This window comes from Diorhabda sublineata, chromosome 2, assembly GCF_026230105.1.
Source record: "Diorhabda sublineata isolate icDioSubl1.1 chromosome 2, icDioSubl1.1, whole genome shotgun sequence".
NCBI lineage: Eukaryota > Metazoa > Arthropoda > Insecta > Coleoptera > Chrysomelidae > Diorhabda > Diorhabda sublineata.
This window is the reverse complement of record NC_079475.1, coordinates 5,743,354-5,761,571: the sequence shown is the minus strand read 5'-3', so window position 1 is coordinate 5,761,571 and position 18,218 is coordinate 5,743,354. Positions and strand designations below refer to the sequence as shown.

General features: G+C 26.9%; 3 protein-coding genes across 6 annotated transcripts; 1 reads left to right on the top strand and 2 right to left on the bottom strand.

The window, feature by feature from the left end:
- Nucleotides 1–2,902: 2,902 nt before the first annotated feature.
- LOC130453066 (signal peptidase complex subunit 1) lies at nt 2,903–3,981 on the bottom strand. Its single transcript, XM_056792660.1, has 3 exons — nt 3,715–3,981; nt 3,321–3,467; nt 2,903–3,064 (listed from the first exon to the last, which is right to left on the bottom strand). The coding sequence occupies exons 1-3, from the start codon at nt 3,745–3,747 to the stop codon at nt 2,954–2,956; spliced, it is 291 nt and encodes a 96-aa protein (XP_056648638.1). The 5' UTR covers nt 3,748–3,981; the 3' UTR covers nt 2,903–2,953.
- A 274-nt stretch (nt 3,982–4,255) lies between these two features.
- LOC130452931 (serine/arginine-rich splicing factor 1A) lies at nt 4,256–11,405 on the top strand. 3 transcript variants are annotated; one of them, XR_008911009.1, is made up of 6 exons: nt 4,263–4,529; nt 4,586–4,779; nt 4,970–5,142; nt 6,769–6,948; nt 7,377–8,812; nt 11,100–11,405. XR_008911009.1 is itself a non-coding variant. In XM_056792471.1 (4 exons), exons 1-4 carry the CDS (start codon nt 4,360–4,362, stop codon nt 6,925–6,927), a joined length of 696 nt encoding a protein of 231 aa, XP_056648449.1. In that variant the 5' UTR covers nt 4,276–4,359; the 3' UTR covers nt 6,928–11,405. The 3 variants fall into 3 exon arrangements, 1 of the variants encoding a protein (XP_056648449.1); XR_008911008.1 differs by having other exon boundaries at nt 4,256–4,529; nt 6,769–8,812; XM_056792471.1 differs by having other exon boundaries at nt 4,276–4,529; nt 6,769–11,405.
- A 1,264-nt stretch (nt 11,406–12,669) lies between these two features.
- LOC130452696 (peroxisome assembly protein 12-A) lies at nt 12,670–16,498 on the bottom strand. 2 transcript variants are annotated; one of them, XM_056792104.1, is made up of 7 exons: nt 16,292–16,498; nt 16,132–16,240; nt 15,828–16,009; nt 15,404–15,621; nt 13,740–13,887; nt 13,292–13,377; nt 12,670–12,880 (listed from the first exon to the last, which is right to left on the bottom strand). In XM_056792104.1, exons 1-7 carry the CDS (start codon nt 16,409–16,411, stop codon nt 12,769–12,771), a joined length of 975 nt encoding a protein of 324 aa, XP_056648082.1. In that variant the 5' UTR covers nt 16,412–16,498; the 3' UTR covers nt 12,670–12,768. The 2 variants fall into 2 exon arrangements, with proteins under 2 accessions (XP_056648082.1, XP_056648083.1); XM_056792105.1 differs by having other exon boundaries at nt 15,828–15,910.
- Between the last annotated feature and the right edge of the window lie 1,720 nt (nt 16,499–18,218).

Here is an 18,218-nt window from a genome sequence, read left to right as displayed (position 1 = left end):
TCTTCTTTACTCCTGTAAAGGCCTTTATCTAAGTGATTACGCAGTTATCGAATATTCTGAAATATTTTAGCTAATCTAGACGGTTCTGATCACGTTTTAAAAAATTACGAGAGTATTAGGTAGATAAAGAATCGAATTGGATATAAAAGTAGCGTATTTGATGTAAAACAATATAAAACCGAAGAATTTTAAGGAAAAAGTGAAAAACCTCGGTTTGGGATAATTCTTAATATCTGCAATGAACAAAACTTCCTGGTGTTTTATAGTATACGTTTAAAAAACATATTAGGTTTCAAATATTTACCAGGTTGCCAGATAAGAATGTAAAATAATGTATCTCGTAAACTATTAGTTCTAAAAACTTGTTTCACAAAATCTTTATCATTAAAATGGTCAAAAAGAAGAAATGTTTGCGTTCCAACGTAATGTTGCCTCTTTTAGTCAGTTCTTTGGTGCGCTGACGTCACAACCAGTCGCCATATTGTTTTTGTGGACAAACATTAAGTTATTTACATTAAAATTATTAGTAGTGGGGGTGTTTTATTTTCATTTTTTGTCCGCACTTGAAGGGATGCATCCTTTTTACTTCAGACGATAACAATAAAACGAAAAAAACTATTTGAAGACAAAAAATATCCATAATCTTATGGATAAAATTCGGGGAGATTCGTGAAGAAAAATTCATCGGAAAAATTCCAAAGTGGGTTAAAAATTTTGTTTTTTCCGCAATTTTTTGACGTTATTACGCTAGCGCGACGTGTCTTGACATACTTTCGGAGGGGTACAGAAATCGCTAAATATTGAACTTGGAGCCGTAATTTTCTGAGGATATTCTAGATTTAGAGTGCCGATGATTGAATTGTGGGCTCGTAATATGTTTAAGGACACCCCTCCCCACTAAGTGAGCATCGTGTATATAGCTACTGAGGAAGGGAAAAAATTTTAAAATCAAAATTTGTGCGATACCTGTGACGCCATATTTTGTCTGTGATGGGTTAAGTTATTTATATCAATCGATAGAGGAGGATTATAGAATGTTTGTGGTCCTATACAAAGTCAGAATAAGAGGTTGTTGAAATTTCTCAGAATTGAATTCTCGAAATTTCGAGAATAATCATGGAAGATGTGGGCAGTTACTATGAGCCTATGTACGTGTATAGATGTTTCCTTAATTTTTGTTGTCCATCATATTTTCTGTATCTCGCATATCAAAAAAGTTGTGTTTCACTTGGGGGAGGGGAGATTTTTTTATCAATTAATTCCTGTTTTCCTTCAAAAAGTATCACTAGGTACGGAGCCAAAATATTTTGAGAGGCGTGTGGTTCGACCCCTTTTCAAGATTTTTGGTGGTCAACCTCCATCTGAATGTTTATCATTTTGGATTCACTTATGACACATTTTTTATTTTTTTTTTTTTTAACGACGGCTCCTTCCTTTTCAAAAAGTCAATTCATGGTGCTCGTAAACGTAGTGCAAGGACCGGCTTTAAAGGTCAAATTGTCAAAATGCTACGGTTAGCATGAAAATTGTCGAGGTTATGGATTATGGATTAAATAATGGTGTGCTTATGAAAAATAATTAAACACGTTAATAATGGAAAGATTATTTTATTTCTATTAGAGTTTCGTCTTTACAATTATTGTACTATGTTTGTCCCTAAACTTAATATATTTTGGGTTTTTATTATCTATTACATATTGAAACTTTACCTGGTTTTTTGACTTGTAGCTCGGAAAAGTCTATTTTCGGGAAATGCTAAATGTGTTTTCGTCTTCTGAAAAACAGTTATTCACTCACGATTTCGAGAAAATTTTAGATTTGTCATTTTGAGGTTATCAGAATTCTCGTATGGTAATCGATTTTTTTTTTTTTCGATACTTCACTTTAATAATTTATAGAAAATATTTTTCCCCTTCTTAACTATTACAATTTCGAAAAACTAACTTCGAAATTGTTATACCCGTATAAATTACATTTCTCTCAATTTTTTTAAATCCAATATCCAAAATACTCAAATTTTATTTAAATTAAATTCATATATTTTCTGTCAAATATATCCCTTACATGTAGCATCATCCTGCTGAAACCATATATCATCAAGATCAATAGCTTCCAAATGAGGCACATGGAAACGTTCACCTTCCACCATTACTGCATTACCTTCTTCGTTTTTAGTAAAAAACGGTCAAATTATGCCTCCAAACCATCGTGCACTCCATACAGTGACCCATTATGGATGCATAGCTTTCTGATGAATCATTCATGGATTTTCAAGTCCCAAATGTGACAGTTATGCTTATTAACAAAGCCACCGAAGTGAAAATGGGCCTCATCACTGAAAATGATTTTGTTTGAAAAATCAGTAGGTTGCTCAAATATCCAATTGGTGAATTCTCTTATCTGTTCATGGTCTATTAGCAGCAGTTGGTTTTTCTAGGTAAGCAGCTGTAAATCTTTAGTGAGAATTTGCTGAAGAGTACATGTCGAGATGTCCAATTCTTGTGCCAGATGATGAATATAAATCTCTGGCCTTTCTATTATACTCTCTCGAACTACTGTGATGTGTGGTTCTGAATCTACAAGCTTTTGCATCACTAACTGATCCAGTAGTTTTGAATTTTTTCATCATTCTTTTAACAGTTGATTATTTCAATTAAACTTTCACCATTTTGATCATAATTTTGACAATTAGGACATGTTCTACAGTGTAAAGCTCCACGTTTATGAACTACCAACTGTTAAATTTTGACATGTCACATCATAATCATTTGACATGACTGTCTAAGATGGCACCATTTACAAACATCTAAAACTTGTATTTTCATTATTTTTCAAACCAAAAAATGTTTACTATACAACAAATTTCCATTTAAAAATCAAGGAAAGTAAATAAAAATACATGAAAGATTGCATAATATATTTATATACTTATAAATTAAATAAAGTGATAGAATCACTTCTTTTTCCCTTTCTTTGTATTTTCCTTATGTTGACCATCGGAAGTTCTTACTGCCTGCCAGTTCAGTGATTTTTTTCTATAAAGTGGCCAAGGTGGAATAGTTAACTACAAGAAAATAAAAAAATTGTATTCTACCACTAAATATACAGATCAAATGGCAATGGGGGGCAATAAATAAACAAAACAAAAAGAAATGGTAGTACATTTGACTGGATACATTTAAAAAGAAATTACTAAAAAAGCTATAAAAACTCCTAAATTTGTATAATAAACAATTAAAAATCCTTTTTATCAACCCCCCGTGTATACAAATTTATGAAATTATTTGGTTTAATGTAAAAAACTGGAAAAAAGTACTTACCAGTGCGGCTAGGACAAATCCGGCGCCTAAAATGTACACAGTTTGTGAAAATTGTTGGATAATGTATCCCCAAGTTAGACCCACTACTCCAAATAAAGTTATAATGATCCTTGATAATTTTTCTGCCCTAGCCTGGCCTTCAAAGTCCTGAAAAAAGAAATACTCTGTATAGATTCTAGAAAGTTTAGTTTCAATTTTCATCATTTTATATATATATATATATATATATATATATATATTTCTAATAAAACAAACAGAAAACAAATTTCTCCCAATTTCTAAGAATAATTTATACTTTAACAATATTTTAATACATAAATAACAGTAGGTATATTGAAATTTATGTTTAAAGAATTAAACTATCAGAAAGTAGTAATAAGATAAATAATAATACCATATGTGTTGGAATACTATTAATAAAATCCATTTTTAATATATTTTTTTTAATTTAATACACGTAAACCTTAAACAATTCACGTCATTAATTCTTCATTTTCATAAGGAACTCTTCTATTTGCAATATGACCTAGACAATTATAATACAAGACATTAACCACATCGGTGTTAAAACAGCTAAAATTTTTATCTTTTTATCTATGAACTCTATAAATATTCAATTGACTACAAATTTGTAATTTTTCTTTGATTAAATATTTGTTTATTTTTAAGCTTACAATATCCAAATCACAGAATTAATACTAATAGTATCAATTATGATTATGATTATATAATAGTGTCATAGTTCTGTGATTCGAACGAGAATAATATTATAATTGGAATAGAACGTAGATAACTCAAATTTAATCTCAAAATAAAACCAATATGAACCCCAACTTTTGAATGTGATAGTTTAATCCGAACTTTTTGACGCCCAAATTCGATATACATTTTAGTTGGAACAAATCTATTTAGAACCGAAGCGTGTCAAAACTGTCAAATGTCGTGTTCACATTCCTAGCTTCCTCTTCGCATCCATTTTCCCGAAGAGTGTAACTTGGTGTTTGCATTTTCGTTGTTTTGAAGGAAATTTTTATTAATAATGTCTGGAGCTGGTCGTAATGATTGTAGAATATATGTTGGAAACCTTCCACCGGATATTCGTACTAAAGATATTCAAGATTTATTCTATAAATTCGGTAAAGTAACATTTGTCGATTTAAAAAACCGACGCGGTCCGCCATTTGCATTCGTCGAATTTGAAGATCCAAGGTAAAATTTTTTATATTAACATAATTGAATGAATTAAAGCTTTTTTTTAATTACAGAGATGCCGATGATGCTGTTCATGCTAGAGATGGATATGACTATGATGGTTATAGACTAAGAGTTGAATTTCCTCGAGGAGGCGGCGGACACGGTGGTGGTGGCGGATTTAGAGGAGGACGAGGCGGAGGAGATAGAGGAAGAGGCTCTAGAGGACCCCCTGCTCGCAGATCTCAGTTTAGAGTTCTAGTTACAGGTATTTTATAGTAGTTTTTCATATAGTATGTACTTTGTTTATTTCTTATTTTTAAGTCCAAACTATTCGTCAATAAGTAATAATTAATGTGTTTAACGTCGTTTTTGCTATTTTCAAGCTCAGTAACAGTGAAAAAGTGTATTTATAAGTCGAAAAATTAGGTGCTGAGTGTTTTTCTTTTTCGTGGCAGGATTACCACCATCAGGATCTTGGCAAGATTTGAAAGATCATATGAGGGAAGCAGGAGACGTGTGTTTTGCGGATTCTTTCAAGGATGGTTCAGGAGTTGTGGAGTTTTTGAGATATGAAGATATGAAATATGCAATTAAGAAATTAGACGATTCCAGATTTAGGTCTCATGAGGTATTTATTTGAATCTTGTTGTTTCTGCTAATCTTCTCATTTCTTTATCGAATTTTCCATGTTTTTAATTATTTGGAGATTTTAACTGCTTTTTTCACACTTTTCTTTTTGTATTTAATATGTTCCATTTTTTATTTTGAAAATTTTCCAATTTTTGTCAATTTCTTGAATTTTTATTTAATTTTAATAACATTGCGCATTCTCAATTTTCTTTTTTTTGTCTTCAGTATGTTCTCTTATTTTTATTATTTATCCAACAATTTTCTATAGATTTTAATTTTACAAATGTTTCTGTTGTTACTTACTAAATTTATTCATCAAAATTCCAATTTTAAAATTATTTTTTCCTTTCCTCTATTTTCTGAAATTTTACTAATTTTCCACTTATTGTGAATTTCTTGAATTTATATATTTAAATTCTAATTTCAGAATTTTACCATTTTTTTAATAGAATTCCCAAAAAATATTTGGAGATTTTAATATTTTTTTTTTTAATTTCAATTTTATTTTGGGATTTAAAAAAATAAAGAAATGTGAAAGATTTTTAAAATTCCTGAAAAATGACAATTAAATTTTTTGTATTCTTCATTGTCAATTTTTTTTATTTTCCAGAATTTATAGAATTTGTACCTCATTGAATTTTGAAATTATTAGAATAAAATTTTTATTTCATTTCAAGATTTTTATTTAATGATTTATCAATCAGTTTTAATTTCTTGGTAATTCCAAGTTTTTTTTTTATTTTTCCATTTTTTTTTTTAGAATTTCCAAATTTCTTTAATTTTTATATCTATTTGTTCTGTATATTTGATATTGTTTCTTTTTCAAGATTTTTGAGCGTTTTGCATTTTTTTTATTCTCCAATTATTTTGCACTTTTGCATCTCTTATGGAATCTTATATTTCTATTATCCAATTAAGTTTCAATTTTTTCTCTCAAAAATTTTTTTCCAATTTTTGGTTTTGTTCGAGTTTTGTGTTTATATTCAATTATGTTCCAATTCTTTTTTCAATTTCCATAAGATATTATGTCTTTCAATTCCTCAATTTTCCAGAATTTTTTTAATTTTTTCTAGAATCCAATTTTTTTTTCATTTTCAGAAGAATTAGGTTTATCACATTCTTGTTTATTTGATATTTGAATTCTTCAATTCTGTTTCCATCTATTTTTGATTTACCATGTATTTTATAGTTTTCATTTTATTTTTTTAAAATGTTTTCACATTTTTTTTTTTCATTTGAAATTATATTTCAAGTCGTTCTTAAATTTCTAAGAATTTTATGATTTTTTTTTTTTATTCATTTTTATAATCAAACTTCTCAAAGATTTAACCATATTTCCCCAATTTTGAGTTTTATTCGATTTTGATGATTGTATTCTTCAATTATGTTTAAATTTTTTTTTTTTTCATTTCCTAGGAATTTCATGATTTTTTTTCTCAATTTTCATAATATTTTGAATTGTCCAGAGATTTTACGATATTTTCAAATTTTAATTGGAAATTAATATAATTTTTTTCTTATACCTTCTTTCCTCTGAAATATATTCAAACAATTTCCTTTTATATACCTCAAATAATTTTTTTTTAGAACTAAGTGTTAAAATTTTTTTCTTATTCTCGATTAGGGTGAAGTGGCATATATTCGCGTCAAAGAAGACAAAGGGGGTAGCGAAAGAAGATCTGGTGGTAGATCAAGAAGCCGTTCGTTTTCACCACGTCGTCGCGGTTCTCCTACCTACAGCCCCGTCAAGAGAAGTTTCTCTAGGAGCCGTTCTCGTTCATAATTATCTAAATTTGGATATTATGTATGTATAATTCTTTTCAGGGCAGTTTTCTATAGATTTAGCTCTATTCGTTTTCATTTTACGAAATTTTTATAATTTTGATTAATTCCTGAAGTGTTTTAATTTTATCATAAAGGAAAAATATGCTCTGGGAATTTGTAATAATTTACGATGAGATAATTTTATATAGTTTTTTTTTATCAAAAAATTTGTGTGTTGTACATTCCTACTATATTTTAACTATGGATTTAAAGCGCTGCGAAACCAAAAGAAATTTCTCGACGCTCATTTATTTTTTTATACAAATGATTGAATTTTTTGACTTTTGGTTTTTGTCATTGAAATTCGTCTTTAGACCCATTTTTAAAAATAGTGATAAGATAATAGGCACTAATGTATTAATTTTTTGTTTTCTGATTCTGGTACCTTTGCTGAACCTGTGTTATCAGCGTTGGACGATTTTGGAAAAAATAAAAAAAATAAGATAAAAATAATGGCGTAGAATTCTGTTAAAACACCCAGTTAAAACTGATAAGGAAGGAGGGAGAGAGAGAGAGAGGAATTATGAATAATATATGTATATAAATATATTATTGGATTTATGACAGGAGTGGAGGGAAAGGATTTTGTCTAAACTAGGATTTTTCGAGGGATATATAGGATTAGGACTGATAATAAAATAAAGGAATTTGTGAGGATCGGGAAAGGATTATTGGACAGCTTGGATTTTTATTTCGATGAGTATATTTCATGGCTGTTTAAATTTTCATTCTGATTGTTGGAGTTCCTAAATTTTTTCACCTTTTTTGTTGTTTAATTTTTAATCTTTTTATAAAGAAATTTCAAAACTTTGATATTTTATTTCTCATAATTGTTGAAAAATTTTTAATAAAATTTGTAATTTTCCGTATTTTCAAATTTTTTTGTTTTTCAAAATTATAAATTTTCGGAGAAAATTACTGAATATACAATATAATTGCCGAGAATGATTTATTTTTTGAATTGTTTCACCTTTTTGTTTTTCAAATTTTTTCAAACTATTCTGAGGAATTTACAGTAAGATAATATATTTATTTTATCCTTCCAAAATTCTTTTATTTCTGAGTAATATATACACTGATCAAATTTCATTTGTTATACTTGAATTATCAGTTTTTTACAAGGATATGTTGAAACCTATTTTATTTATTTTAATTCACTTTATTATTGATAATTTTTAGTAAAATTTATAATTTTGTGGTTTTTCCAAATTTTTCCTTTTTTCATAATTCTCTTCAATTTTCTGATGATTTACTCAGCAATCAAATTCCATTTGTTTTATTCTTTATTTAAATGTAATTTCTTCAAATTTTCGAATTAATTTTATTTTACATTCTTTCATTTTCTTTATATTTCTTCCTACAAGATTTTAGATTTTTGTGATTTTTCCGCGTCTCTTTTATTTTTTCTTTACCAAATTCTTTTTAATTTCTTATTTTTTCCCATAAACTGAATTTTTTTATCAAAATTCATGGTTTTTTACCATTGTTTCAAGGCTTCAAATTTTTTTTGTATTCTTAATATATTGATAAAGCAGGAATTATGTTGTATGTATCTAGAAAGGGTTCAAATTTGCTACTGATTATTTTTGATTTTTTATCGTTTTTCTTTATAAAAAATGAATTATTACAAACAAAATCAACAAATACATCAAAATAATTGCCACGAAATTTCATTGATTTTTGTCATTTTGCCATGATTAAATTCATTAAATATGGATAGCCATGAAGTATACTGTGGATTTTCAAATTTTGGACGTTCGGAATTAAGAGGAGAGTGCTTAGGAGGAAATGTAGCTATAGGAGGATTTTCGGATGATATTAAAAATTGGAAGGAAAATAATCTGGTAAATAAACCATTTTTATATCATTGTTAACATTTTTAAAATGACTTTCTATTTTAAAATGCATTAAAAATGAAAACAGTTTCTGCTCTTTTACTAACTAGTTTTTTTTTCTGCGTTTTCTAATAATTTTAACTTGGTGGTGGAATTAAGATTTCAATTTTACATCATACCTAAATCGTTTTTCTTTAAATCAAATTGGTATAATTATATTTGAAGATTAAAACTTTGCAACGTCGTATATCTTAATATTAATTAATTGATGAATTAGCAGAAAATGTTTAATAATTATTCGTTTCTAATGGATGGGGTTTGAGTTCTTCAATTTATTTTCAGTAATTTAGAATTTTTTCAAGTTTAATTTCTCTTGGAATTTTAACAATTTTTATATTTGTATTTTGAGCACAAAAATTGTTTTGAATTCAATAGTTTTTTATAATGGAATTTGCAAATTTCTTATTTTGAGATCTTCCATATTTTTTTAATTTTAACTTTTATATTCCATATTCATCTAAATATCATGTTTTTTGTGCCAAAAATTTCAGATTTTATAAATTTTCTCGGTATTATTTTGATATTAATGTTTTTTTTATTTTTTCAATAAGTTTTTTGTGTTTTGACTTTTTCTTTAGATTTCCATTTTCTCAGTGTATTTTTTCGTATTTTCTCAAATTCTAATTATATTCGAATTTAATCAATAGATTCTGTTCGTATTTCCAAATTCTTTCATATTCATTTATTTTTTTATGAAAAAATATCAATTTTTATGAATTTTCTCGTATTTTTTTTATTTTAATATCTATGTTGTCAATCGAGTTTCCGAGCAACTTATTTCGAATTTAACTGAATTTTTTAGCGTTTCGACTTATCTTTGCATTTTCAATATCTCAGTCTATTTTTTTAGATGTTTTTTCGTATTTTTTCAATTTTAATTTTTATATTCGGATTTTATCAAGAGATTTTATTCGAATTTCCAAATTTCCTCTTAATCATATAAATTTTATGTTTTTAAGACAAAAATTTCCGATTTTAGGAATTTTTCTGTTATTTTGATTTTAATTTTATTTTTTGGATTTTTCAATAAATTTTGTTTGACTTTTTCTTTGGATTTCTATTTTCTCAATCTATTTTTTTGAAGATTTTTCTTATTTTTTAATTTTTATATTCGAATTTTATCAATAAATTTTATTCAAAGTTCCAAATTTTTTCTTATTCATATAAATTTTACGTTTTGACTTATTTCGAATTTATCTCAATATTTTGAGTTTCTAAACTTTCTTCGAATTTCCATTTTCTCAGTCTATTTTTTGATATATTTCCGTATTTTTTTAAATTATAATTTTCATATTCGAATTTCCTAATTATTTTAAATTCATATAAATTTTCAGTTTTTTATAAAAAATTTCATATTTTACTAATTTTCAATCTCTCAATCTAGTTTTTTGATGTTTTCTCATATTTTTTGATTTTTTTCTCATATTTTCATATTCAATTTTTGCCTCTACTTTCCAAATTGTTTAAATTTTCCGTAAAGTTCAGTAAATACCCAAATAATTCTAACCTTTTTTTGTGTTTTAAATTTTTTCACTCAGATTTTTTAAGTCCTCCCAAATTTCCAGTTTCTCTATAACTTTTCATAATTTCACGAGTTTTTTTCGCATTTTTAATTTTATGTGTCCAATTTCCGAATTGTTAAATTTTTTTAGAAATTTAACTGATATTTTGGTATTTCCAAATTCTTACTCAACAATTTATATAACCAAATCTCTATTTTGCTTTGAAAAAGTTTTTTATCTTAATTTTTCAATATTTTTATGAAATTTTGGCATTTTAGTTTTCTTAAAATTAATTCTATTTCTTTCAATATATTTATATGAAAAAAATAAAGCTGAATCCATACATTTAAAATCGTTTTGTTTTCCACATCTTAATCCCACCACAAACTATTGTTGCGGACACCATTTTTTTTTCAAAATTTCTCCAACGTATCTCATTTTTAATTTTAAACATTAAAAAAACAGTATGACAGAATTTGATTCAACACTTCTAAATCTCATTAATTTCTCGAATTTATTAAAATATTTCCAAATTAATCCTGTGTACATATTAAGCTGATGTTTTAGGGTGTGAGCGTTTTGTGTTGTGCGAATGATAAATGAGAAAAATTTTGCGCTAAAATTTTTGAAAAAAATAAAATAAAAATGAGATACTTTCCTCATCATAACAACAATATCATCGGTGAAAAAGTCAAAAAAAGTTTGTAAATAAATTATTTTTTGCCACGCGGTAGGTCTCGCATTCTGGAGACTCCCGAGAGGATCAGGATGTGAAATTTTCTAGGATAAAGATAGGATATATTCCGAAATATGTAGGGTAACTAAATGACGTTCGAAAAAAAAATTAAATAAAAAGAGCAAGTGGAAGATACTTCGCAGGAATATTATTACTAGCTTTTTCTAAGAGTGTCGACGTTTCTGAAAAATATTTTTCGTTCGTTTCAAAGGATTTGAGGATCTGTTTGCAGGTATAATTAATTTTTTCTATTTTTTGTCTTGTTTGTATCTATTTGATTCTTGAATAAACTGCTTTTTCACTATTTTCTTATTAATAAACCCCCCCCTTTGTTATTTACATTTTTAGATTTTATTAGGTAAGTATCATACATTTGATAATCGTCGTGCAAATTATTTCAGGTATACAAATTTTCAGATATTTGAAGAATAATAGGTAATTATCTAGATTAGGTTAGACCCCTCCGATTTCGTTTAAATTTTAGTATGTTATAGAGGAAATTATGCTGACAAATTTGATATACATAGTAGAGCGGGGAAATCATCCCTTCACATACTTTTTCCAGTGTTTACATACGACTATCGTTAGTAAATCTATCAATATTAGTTTTTTTTCGCGTTTGACCATGAAAAAGATAAAATTCTATGAATTTTTGTGTATTGCTATTTATTTATTGATTGATATTCTATCAATATTATTAGTTAAAATTAGTGGTTAAGTTAGGTTAGACATGCGAGCTAAACTATAATGTATAAATTATTTTTCTTTTTCTGGAACGTCAAAGTTGAAAAATTATGTGAAAGGATGATTTCCGCGCCATGTATAAATATGTATATATATATATATATATATATATATATATATATATAAAGATTGTGCAGCATAATGTCCTCAATAGCATTTTAACTAAATCTTGATATTATAAACATAAAATCTTGATATTATAAACATAAAATCTTAATTCGATTTTTTTTTCAGTTATTTTCAAATGTTTTTCGATTTTTTCATATTTTTTAGGGTTTTAAATTACCTATGAATGTTCTTCAATTTTTCCTTTTTCAAAAACTTCTATGAATTTTCTAAAAATTATATTTAGGATTTTCTACTTTTACCAAAGTTGTCTGGAACTTTCCGGTTTGTGGAATTCCTCCCATTATGTTGTGTTTTTTCTCATTTCCCAGTTGTGGAATTCTTTTTGAATTGTACGGATGGAAATTTTAATAATTTTTCTGAATGTTCGAAAACGTTTTATTTTTAATTTTTCCACTTTTTTATTCTTTTGCATTTCAAATTTTGTTTTTTGAATTCCTGAATTTTGTGATAAATTTTCAATTCTGTCTCATTTCAAATCTAATATTTTTGAACGATTCAGTTTCTTATGATTTTTTATTTGTATTTATCTTGTACTAGTTTTTTACTTTCCATGTTGTTTTCATCTTATTTTCAATTTTGATTGGTTTTAATATTTTTCTATCGCTAATCTAGTGAATCTTATTCAAAATGTTGTAATTCACAGAAATTTTAAGAAAATGATAAAATTGAAAAGCAATAAATAAAAACTTATGAAATTTATGAAAATATTTATTAACAGGAACAAATTTTTATTTCTTAAACTCATTAATTTCACTATAATCTACATTTATCCGAATCGAAAATTCATTTTTCATTTAATTAATATACAATCTCACAATATCAAGTGGTTTAGCTGGAAGACTAGTCACCGGACATTTTTGATGCTCGTTTAAATGCCTCAATATACACCGGAAACAAAAAATGTACCTAAAAAGTAAGTTCTATCGTTCAATAAAAGATGGCGCTAGTAGGTCGTCGATTCAATGGTATAAATCATGTGAAACCTCACTATTATTATGTGATGAGATAAACCTGGTTTACATAAAAAAATAAGTTAATATTCTTTTACACAACTAACTTTACAAGTGTGAATTATTGCAACGTACACCTTATTCGCCAAATTTGGCCCCCTTTGATTTGTTGCTGTTTTAACGTCTCCCAAAAACTAGTGCATGGACAACCATTTCCATTAAAAGAAACCATAGAACGAATGGGATTTATAATAGGAACAAGCCTTTGAAATTTGAGAAGAGTAGAAAGAAAATCTTATCGAACAACCAGGTATTTTTCGTCTAACGTGTATAATTTTTCTCTTCGACAATAAAAATTAATACTTACCCGGAAACTTGTAAAACTGTGGGTATCGTCCAGGATTTTAAACATAAAGGACATTTTCCTTCGTATTTTTTCGCCTTATTATCCAACTAAAAATGTAAAAAAATTGAACCTTGCAATGCAAAACATCGTTATTTTATTTTTTTGCAAGGTGTATTTAAAATTAGTCTTTTAAAAATAAAGATAAATCAATTTGCAGTGCTCCATTTATCATTTTTTTTTTCAAAAATTATAGAAAACAATGTTTTCCAAAATAATTTTTTTTTCTATCAAATAATGGTTTGGCTCGATGATGTGAAGAAATTTGAACTAAAATCAAAATACTTTTTTCAATAACCAAATTCTAATTAAATTTTTTTGTTTCGTAGTAAAATGAACATACTGTATATTAATACTGAATAATGATAAATCTAAAATAATTTTTCGGTTTATATTGTATATCTTTGCTTACCATCGGTGCTGGTACATTTGGTAAATCTGTCATATTGTAATTGGATTTTTGTGAATTCCATACTTGCAAAAATTGTAAAAAAAATGCGCCCACTTCTAAAGTTGTCGAAATTCCGTTTCTGATAATACCAAAATTTATTTGCGATAAACTGAAAAGTTGAATATTTCAAAAAAAATTGAATTCTAACACTATTGTAATGAGCAAGCAATTTTCCCCAATATACCCATTTATATTTCGATCCTTTTGAATTACTCAAGGATTTTTCAATTATTTTGAGTTTTTTTGAAAAATTTTTCCCAAAATTATAACTAACCCTTCTTTGGTAATTCTTTTGAATTTTACAAATATATAAGGATTTTTGTGACTCATTCCCTTTTTGAGAAATTCTCTTGAATTTTCTGAGAGTTGAACGACTGTTTTGTAATATGCATATAAACAAAATGTCCTGAAACTCTCCTGCCAAACACAATTTACAGATACTAATTTTAAGTTCATCTACAAAGCAACCATGTCAATAACTGAAGGGAGAATTTTCGATTGAAAATTAGGGTGCTTCTTAATATTAAGCCAAAATAAGGTTGAAAAATAAATATTTCAAATCAAATAAATTATAGTGTGTTTGGGACAAAAAATGTAAAGTTTTCACCAAATTTTGTGAAAAAAATATTTTTTGTAAAAGATAATATTTCAATTTTTAACATAAAAGTGTGAAAACAAAACCTGTAAATCTTTTTATTACCTACAACTTTCCAGTATAACTTTTTTCCAAAGGAATCTAGTAAAACCGTTTTTTACCCTCAAAAACTCATCCCCTTTCCGACCTCAGATCTATAAATTATTGTTCATTATAGTTATATTATCTTCCTTTTTTTAATGGGTTTCATCATACTATTATTTTTTATCATTTTAGGCCTCGTGGTCTAATACATTATGAATTATAAGCTATTTAATTGTTTGATGTTTTCAAACTTTTGACTGCGAGGCACCTCTAGAGTCGAGCCAGTAAGGCTCTCCCAACGTGCTATGCTCTACTTTAGTAAATCTAGAGGAATATTTTGTGATGCAGACCCCAACATAAAATGGGGCGCAAAATTTTTAACATATAACTGCTACACCGACTAAAATTTGCCCTTAAATTCATTTAAGTGTATTTTTTTACAAAATCAACTCAAATGGTTTTAGAAATCCTCACTGAAAGTCCCATATCACTTTGGTTATAACATTTTTTTATGAAATTTTTAACGTTTATAATTAATTTGTTTGAATGAATTTATCGTAAATAATATTTTTCACAATAAATGTCAAATGTTAGTAGAAACAATAATTGTTTGAATGAAAACTCAATAATTCCGACAAAATAGGGAAGTGTATAAATACTCAGTGCAGGAGATAAGTTTAGGTGGGACAGACCAGGCACCATCAGCTCTCCAATGAATTAATGAAAAAGTCAATATTATCAATGTATTATGTATCAAAATATTGCCAATACAAAAATTCATTTACAGTGTTCAAGAAATAAAAAAACAAATAACCTCTCTCAATCCTAGTTTACTCCAGTCCCCTTACCTTGTACTAGTACCTTCTAGATTAAAATGTCAAAAAAATATAGAAATGATTAGGAGACAAAAAATAATAGAAATCCCTTTCAAACATGTCATATTTACCTCAAACTGCCTTTAAAGAGAGACGTCCAAAAACCAGATTGATCTTCAACATTTCTATCATACACTAATTTGGTATCTATCAATTGATATATTGGTGTTTGATATTCTGTACTTTGTGCCATATATTTTATATAATTATGTATTAAAAACACCCCCCAAACAAATTCGAACGTCGAATGTGTAAATAACAAAAATTTCTTCATAATACTCTCAAAATCCTGCAAATAAATGACTTATAACACACATATATTAGTCAAAATAAACAACTTATTTTTTGTCCTATCTTTATTATTAAATCTTAATACACTTCAAAATATTCAATCACTGTATAATTGTATAAGTAAAGGCAAATTACAATGAAAAAAATAATCAATTAAATAACTTATAGATTTGTTATTAACTGAATACCAATGATAATACTTACACTTTTTAATGCGCCTTCAGCTTGTTCTATCCTGATAACTGTTATTTTTTCTTCCAACTTTCTCTTAAAATAAGGTATTCCTACTAAAAAAATTAATGATAGTTCTCTATGTTTTTTAGTCAGTGTTTCATTTGAAGAAGTCAGTCTTTTAAGACCATAAAAGTTCTCGGAAAAAGATGCATCTAAAATAGTTTCCTAATTAGCGATACCAATATGTCAATCTAGCAACAATATAAATTAATATGATGAAACAGTTTTACTTACTAAAGTAGTGAAGAACAATTTTTTGCATGCAACTACTTACCATAATATGTTAAATAATGATATTGTAGCAAACCATTTAATATTGCAAATGTTTCCTCAAAATATTTGTTTAACCATCCGAATTTATAAGGTACATTAGTAGATAAAAACTGAAATTATTTGAATTTTAAAATTGACCAAGAAATGGTACGTATATTTACCAAGGCGATCTTTTGAAAGGCAGGATGTAAAGTGTTGTTTAACGACTGTTGAGCAATTACTTCTAAAATACTAGGTCTGTTTTGGAGAGTAAATGTAAAATTTGCAGCATTTTCTGCCATCTTATAATTAAAATTCTTTTAAATTTACATTACATATCAACAATACAAAAATTGGGTTATCTTCTTTTTTTTATAAATTTATGTATAATCATAAAGATGCGTTCGCTTTGAAGGCATGAAAATAGAAACCCGATCAAATAGTGTTATCGCCAAAGTACGTTCGAAAAAACTTTTAAAGCTTAATAGTATTAAGAAACAGTCGAAATACGTTTCTAATTATGTTCAATAAAAAATTAAATTTATTGAAGGATTCTCGGAAACTATGATTCACATTAAGTAGTGTAATAATAAAGGTACGTTCAAAAAGACTTTAAAAGCTCTATAGAATTCTGTATGATAGCTCTAAAACGTTTCTAATTAAATTCCATTACTCTTTTTCAGAAAGTATAAATCAGATTTTTGTATTATGTGTTGCATAGTTCACGTAAATAACGTCTACAACTGCATAGTAGGAATGCACATGTAATAAATGAATTTTTTTATTCTTAATTAAGAAACTCTTAAAATAATTCATCAAGATATCATAATGTGAAGAAAATTTTTTTTATTTCAATATAATTTGAATAATTGTTAATAACAATTTATTATTCTCAATCATTATCAGCATTTTCTAGTTTGTTTTTCATTTTATTCCAATAATCCCTCCGCAAATTTCTAGATCTTGCTGTTTTTTTTAAGTTTAGTTATTACAAGTGAGCACACATTATTGCCCAATAGAGACAAAGAAAGACTAAGTGTGGTAATTCAATTGGGGGAGATAGGGGGGACATTTTATATATACAATTTTCCCTGATATCCAAGGTAATATTTTTCCTCCACAAGACTAAGTTGGGGAAGATTTTTCGTGTTAGAACGTTTCTTTCAGTGTATAGCTCATTCAATGTCTTATGATACTTTATTTTACAAAAACCATGTTAATAATTTTCTTATTTTAAAGTAAGGGAGAGTGGGGTAAAGACAAACTGTTCCGTCTTTAAAGACTATCTTTTACCAGATATGACTGTCATATATTATTAGATACTCTTTTACAAAAAAAAAGGATATGCTTATAGGAAAATTTATTTTTATATCATGCGAGTGGAAATGAATTTGAAATGGGTTAAGAATTTGATGAATTTGATTCACCTAATGGCGATAGGATTGTCTAATGGTAATCTAGTTTTAGCGATTAGAAGCATTAAAATTTTTTTTTGTTATTTAGGTTCCATTATTTTCGGCACCCCGATTTACATTAAAACTGTAAATGCGTAGTTTTTGCAATTTATTAATGTAAATGTTAAGACACGTAGTTGATTAAAATTTTTATTAAAAATGGATACAAATTAATGTGCAACGTATTAAAGTGATATAATAATTTATTTTAATGAGGTGGATAATAAGAGGAGACGAAGTCAAAAATAATAAATAAAAGATAATTCGATCATTAAGGTATCAATTTTCTATTATCAGTGTAAAATCACGTATACAACAAACTCCATACTATTTCATCATGCAGGCATTCATTACGAAAATCACTAGAGACCGAAGAGCAGTCTTGCACTTAAGTCGTGCACCTCGTTATAATATCATCAAATTAACAACACTGGCAACGCAAACTAAGGGGAAATAGGAGATACTCATAATGTTATTAGAAAAAATAAAAATTTGTTTCATAGACTACAAAAAATACAAAAGAGAAAAACGACATTAAATTGTTTCATAAAATCTACTAGCACTATCTCGGTGTAGTTGATATAATTACGAAAGGTTTTTTAAAGAGATTTACTTGTTACATATGTTATTTTTGGTGCAACTATTCAATCATAAC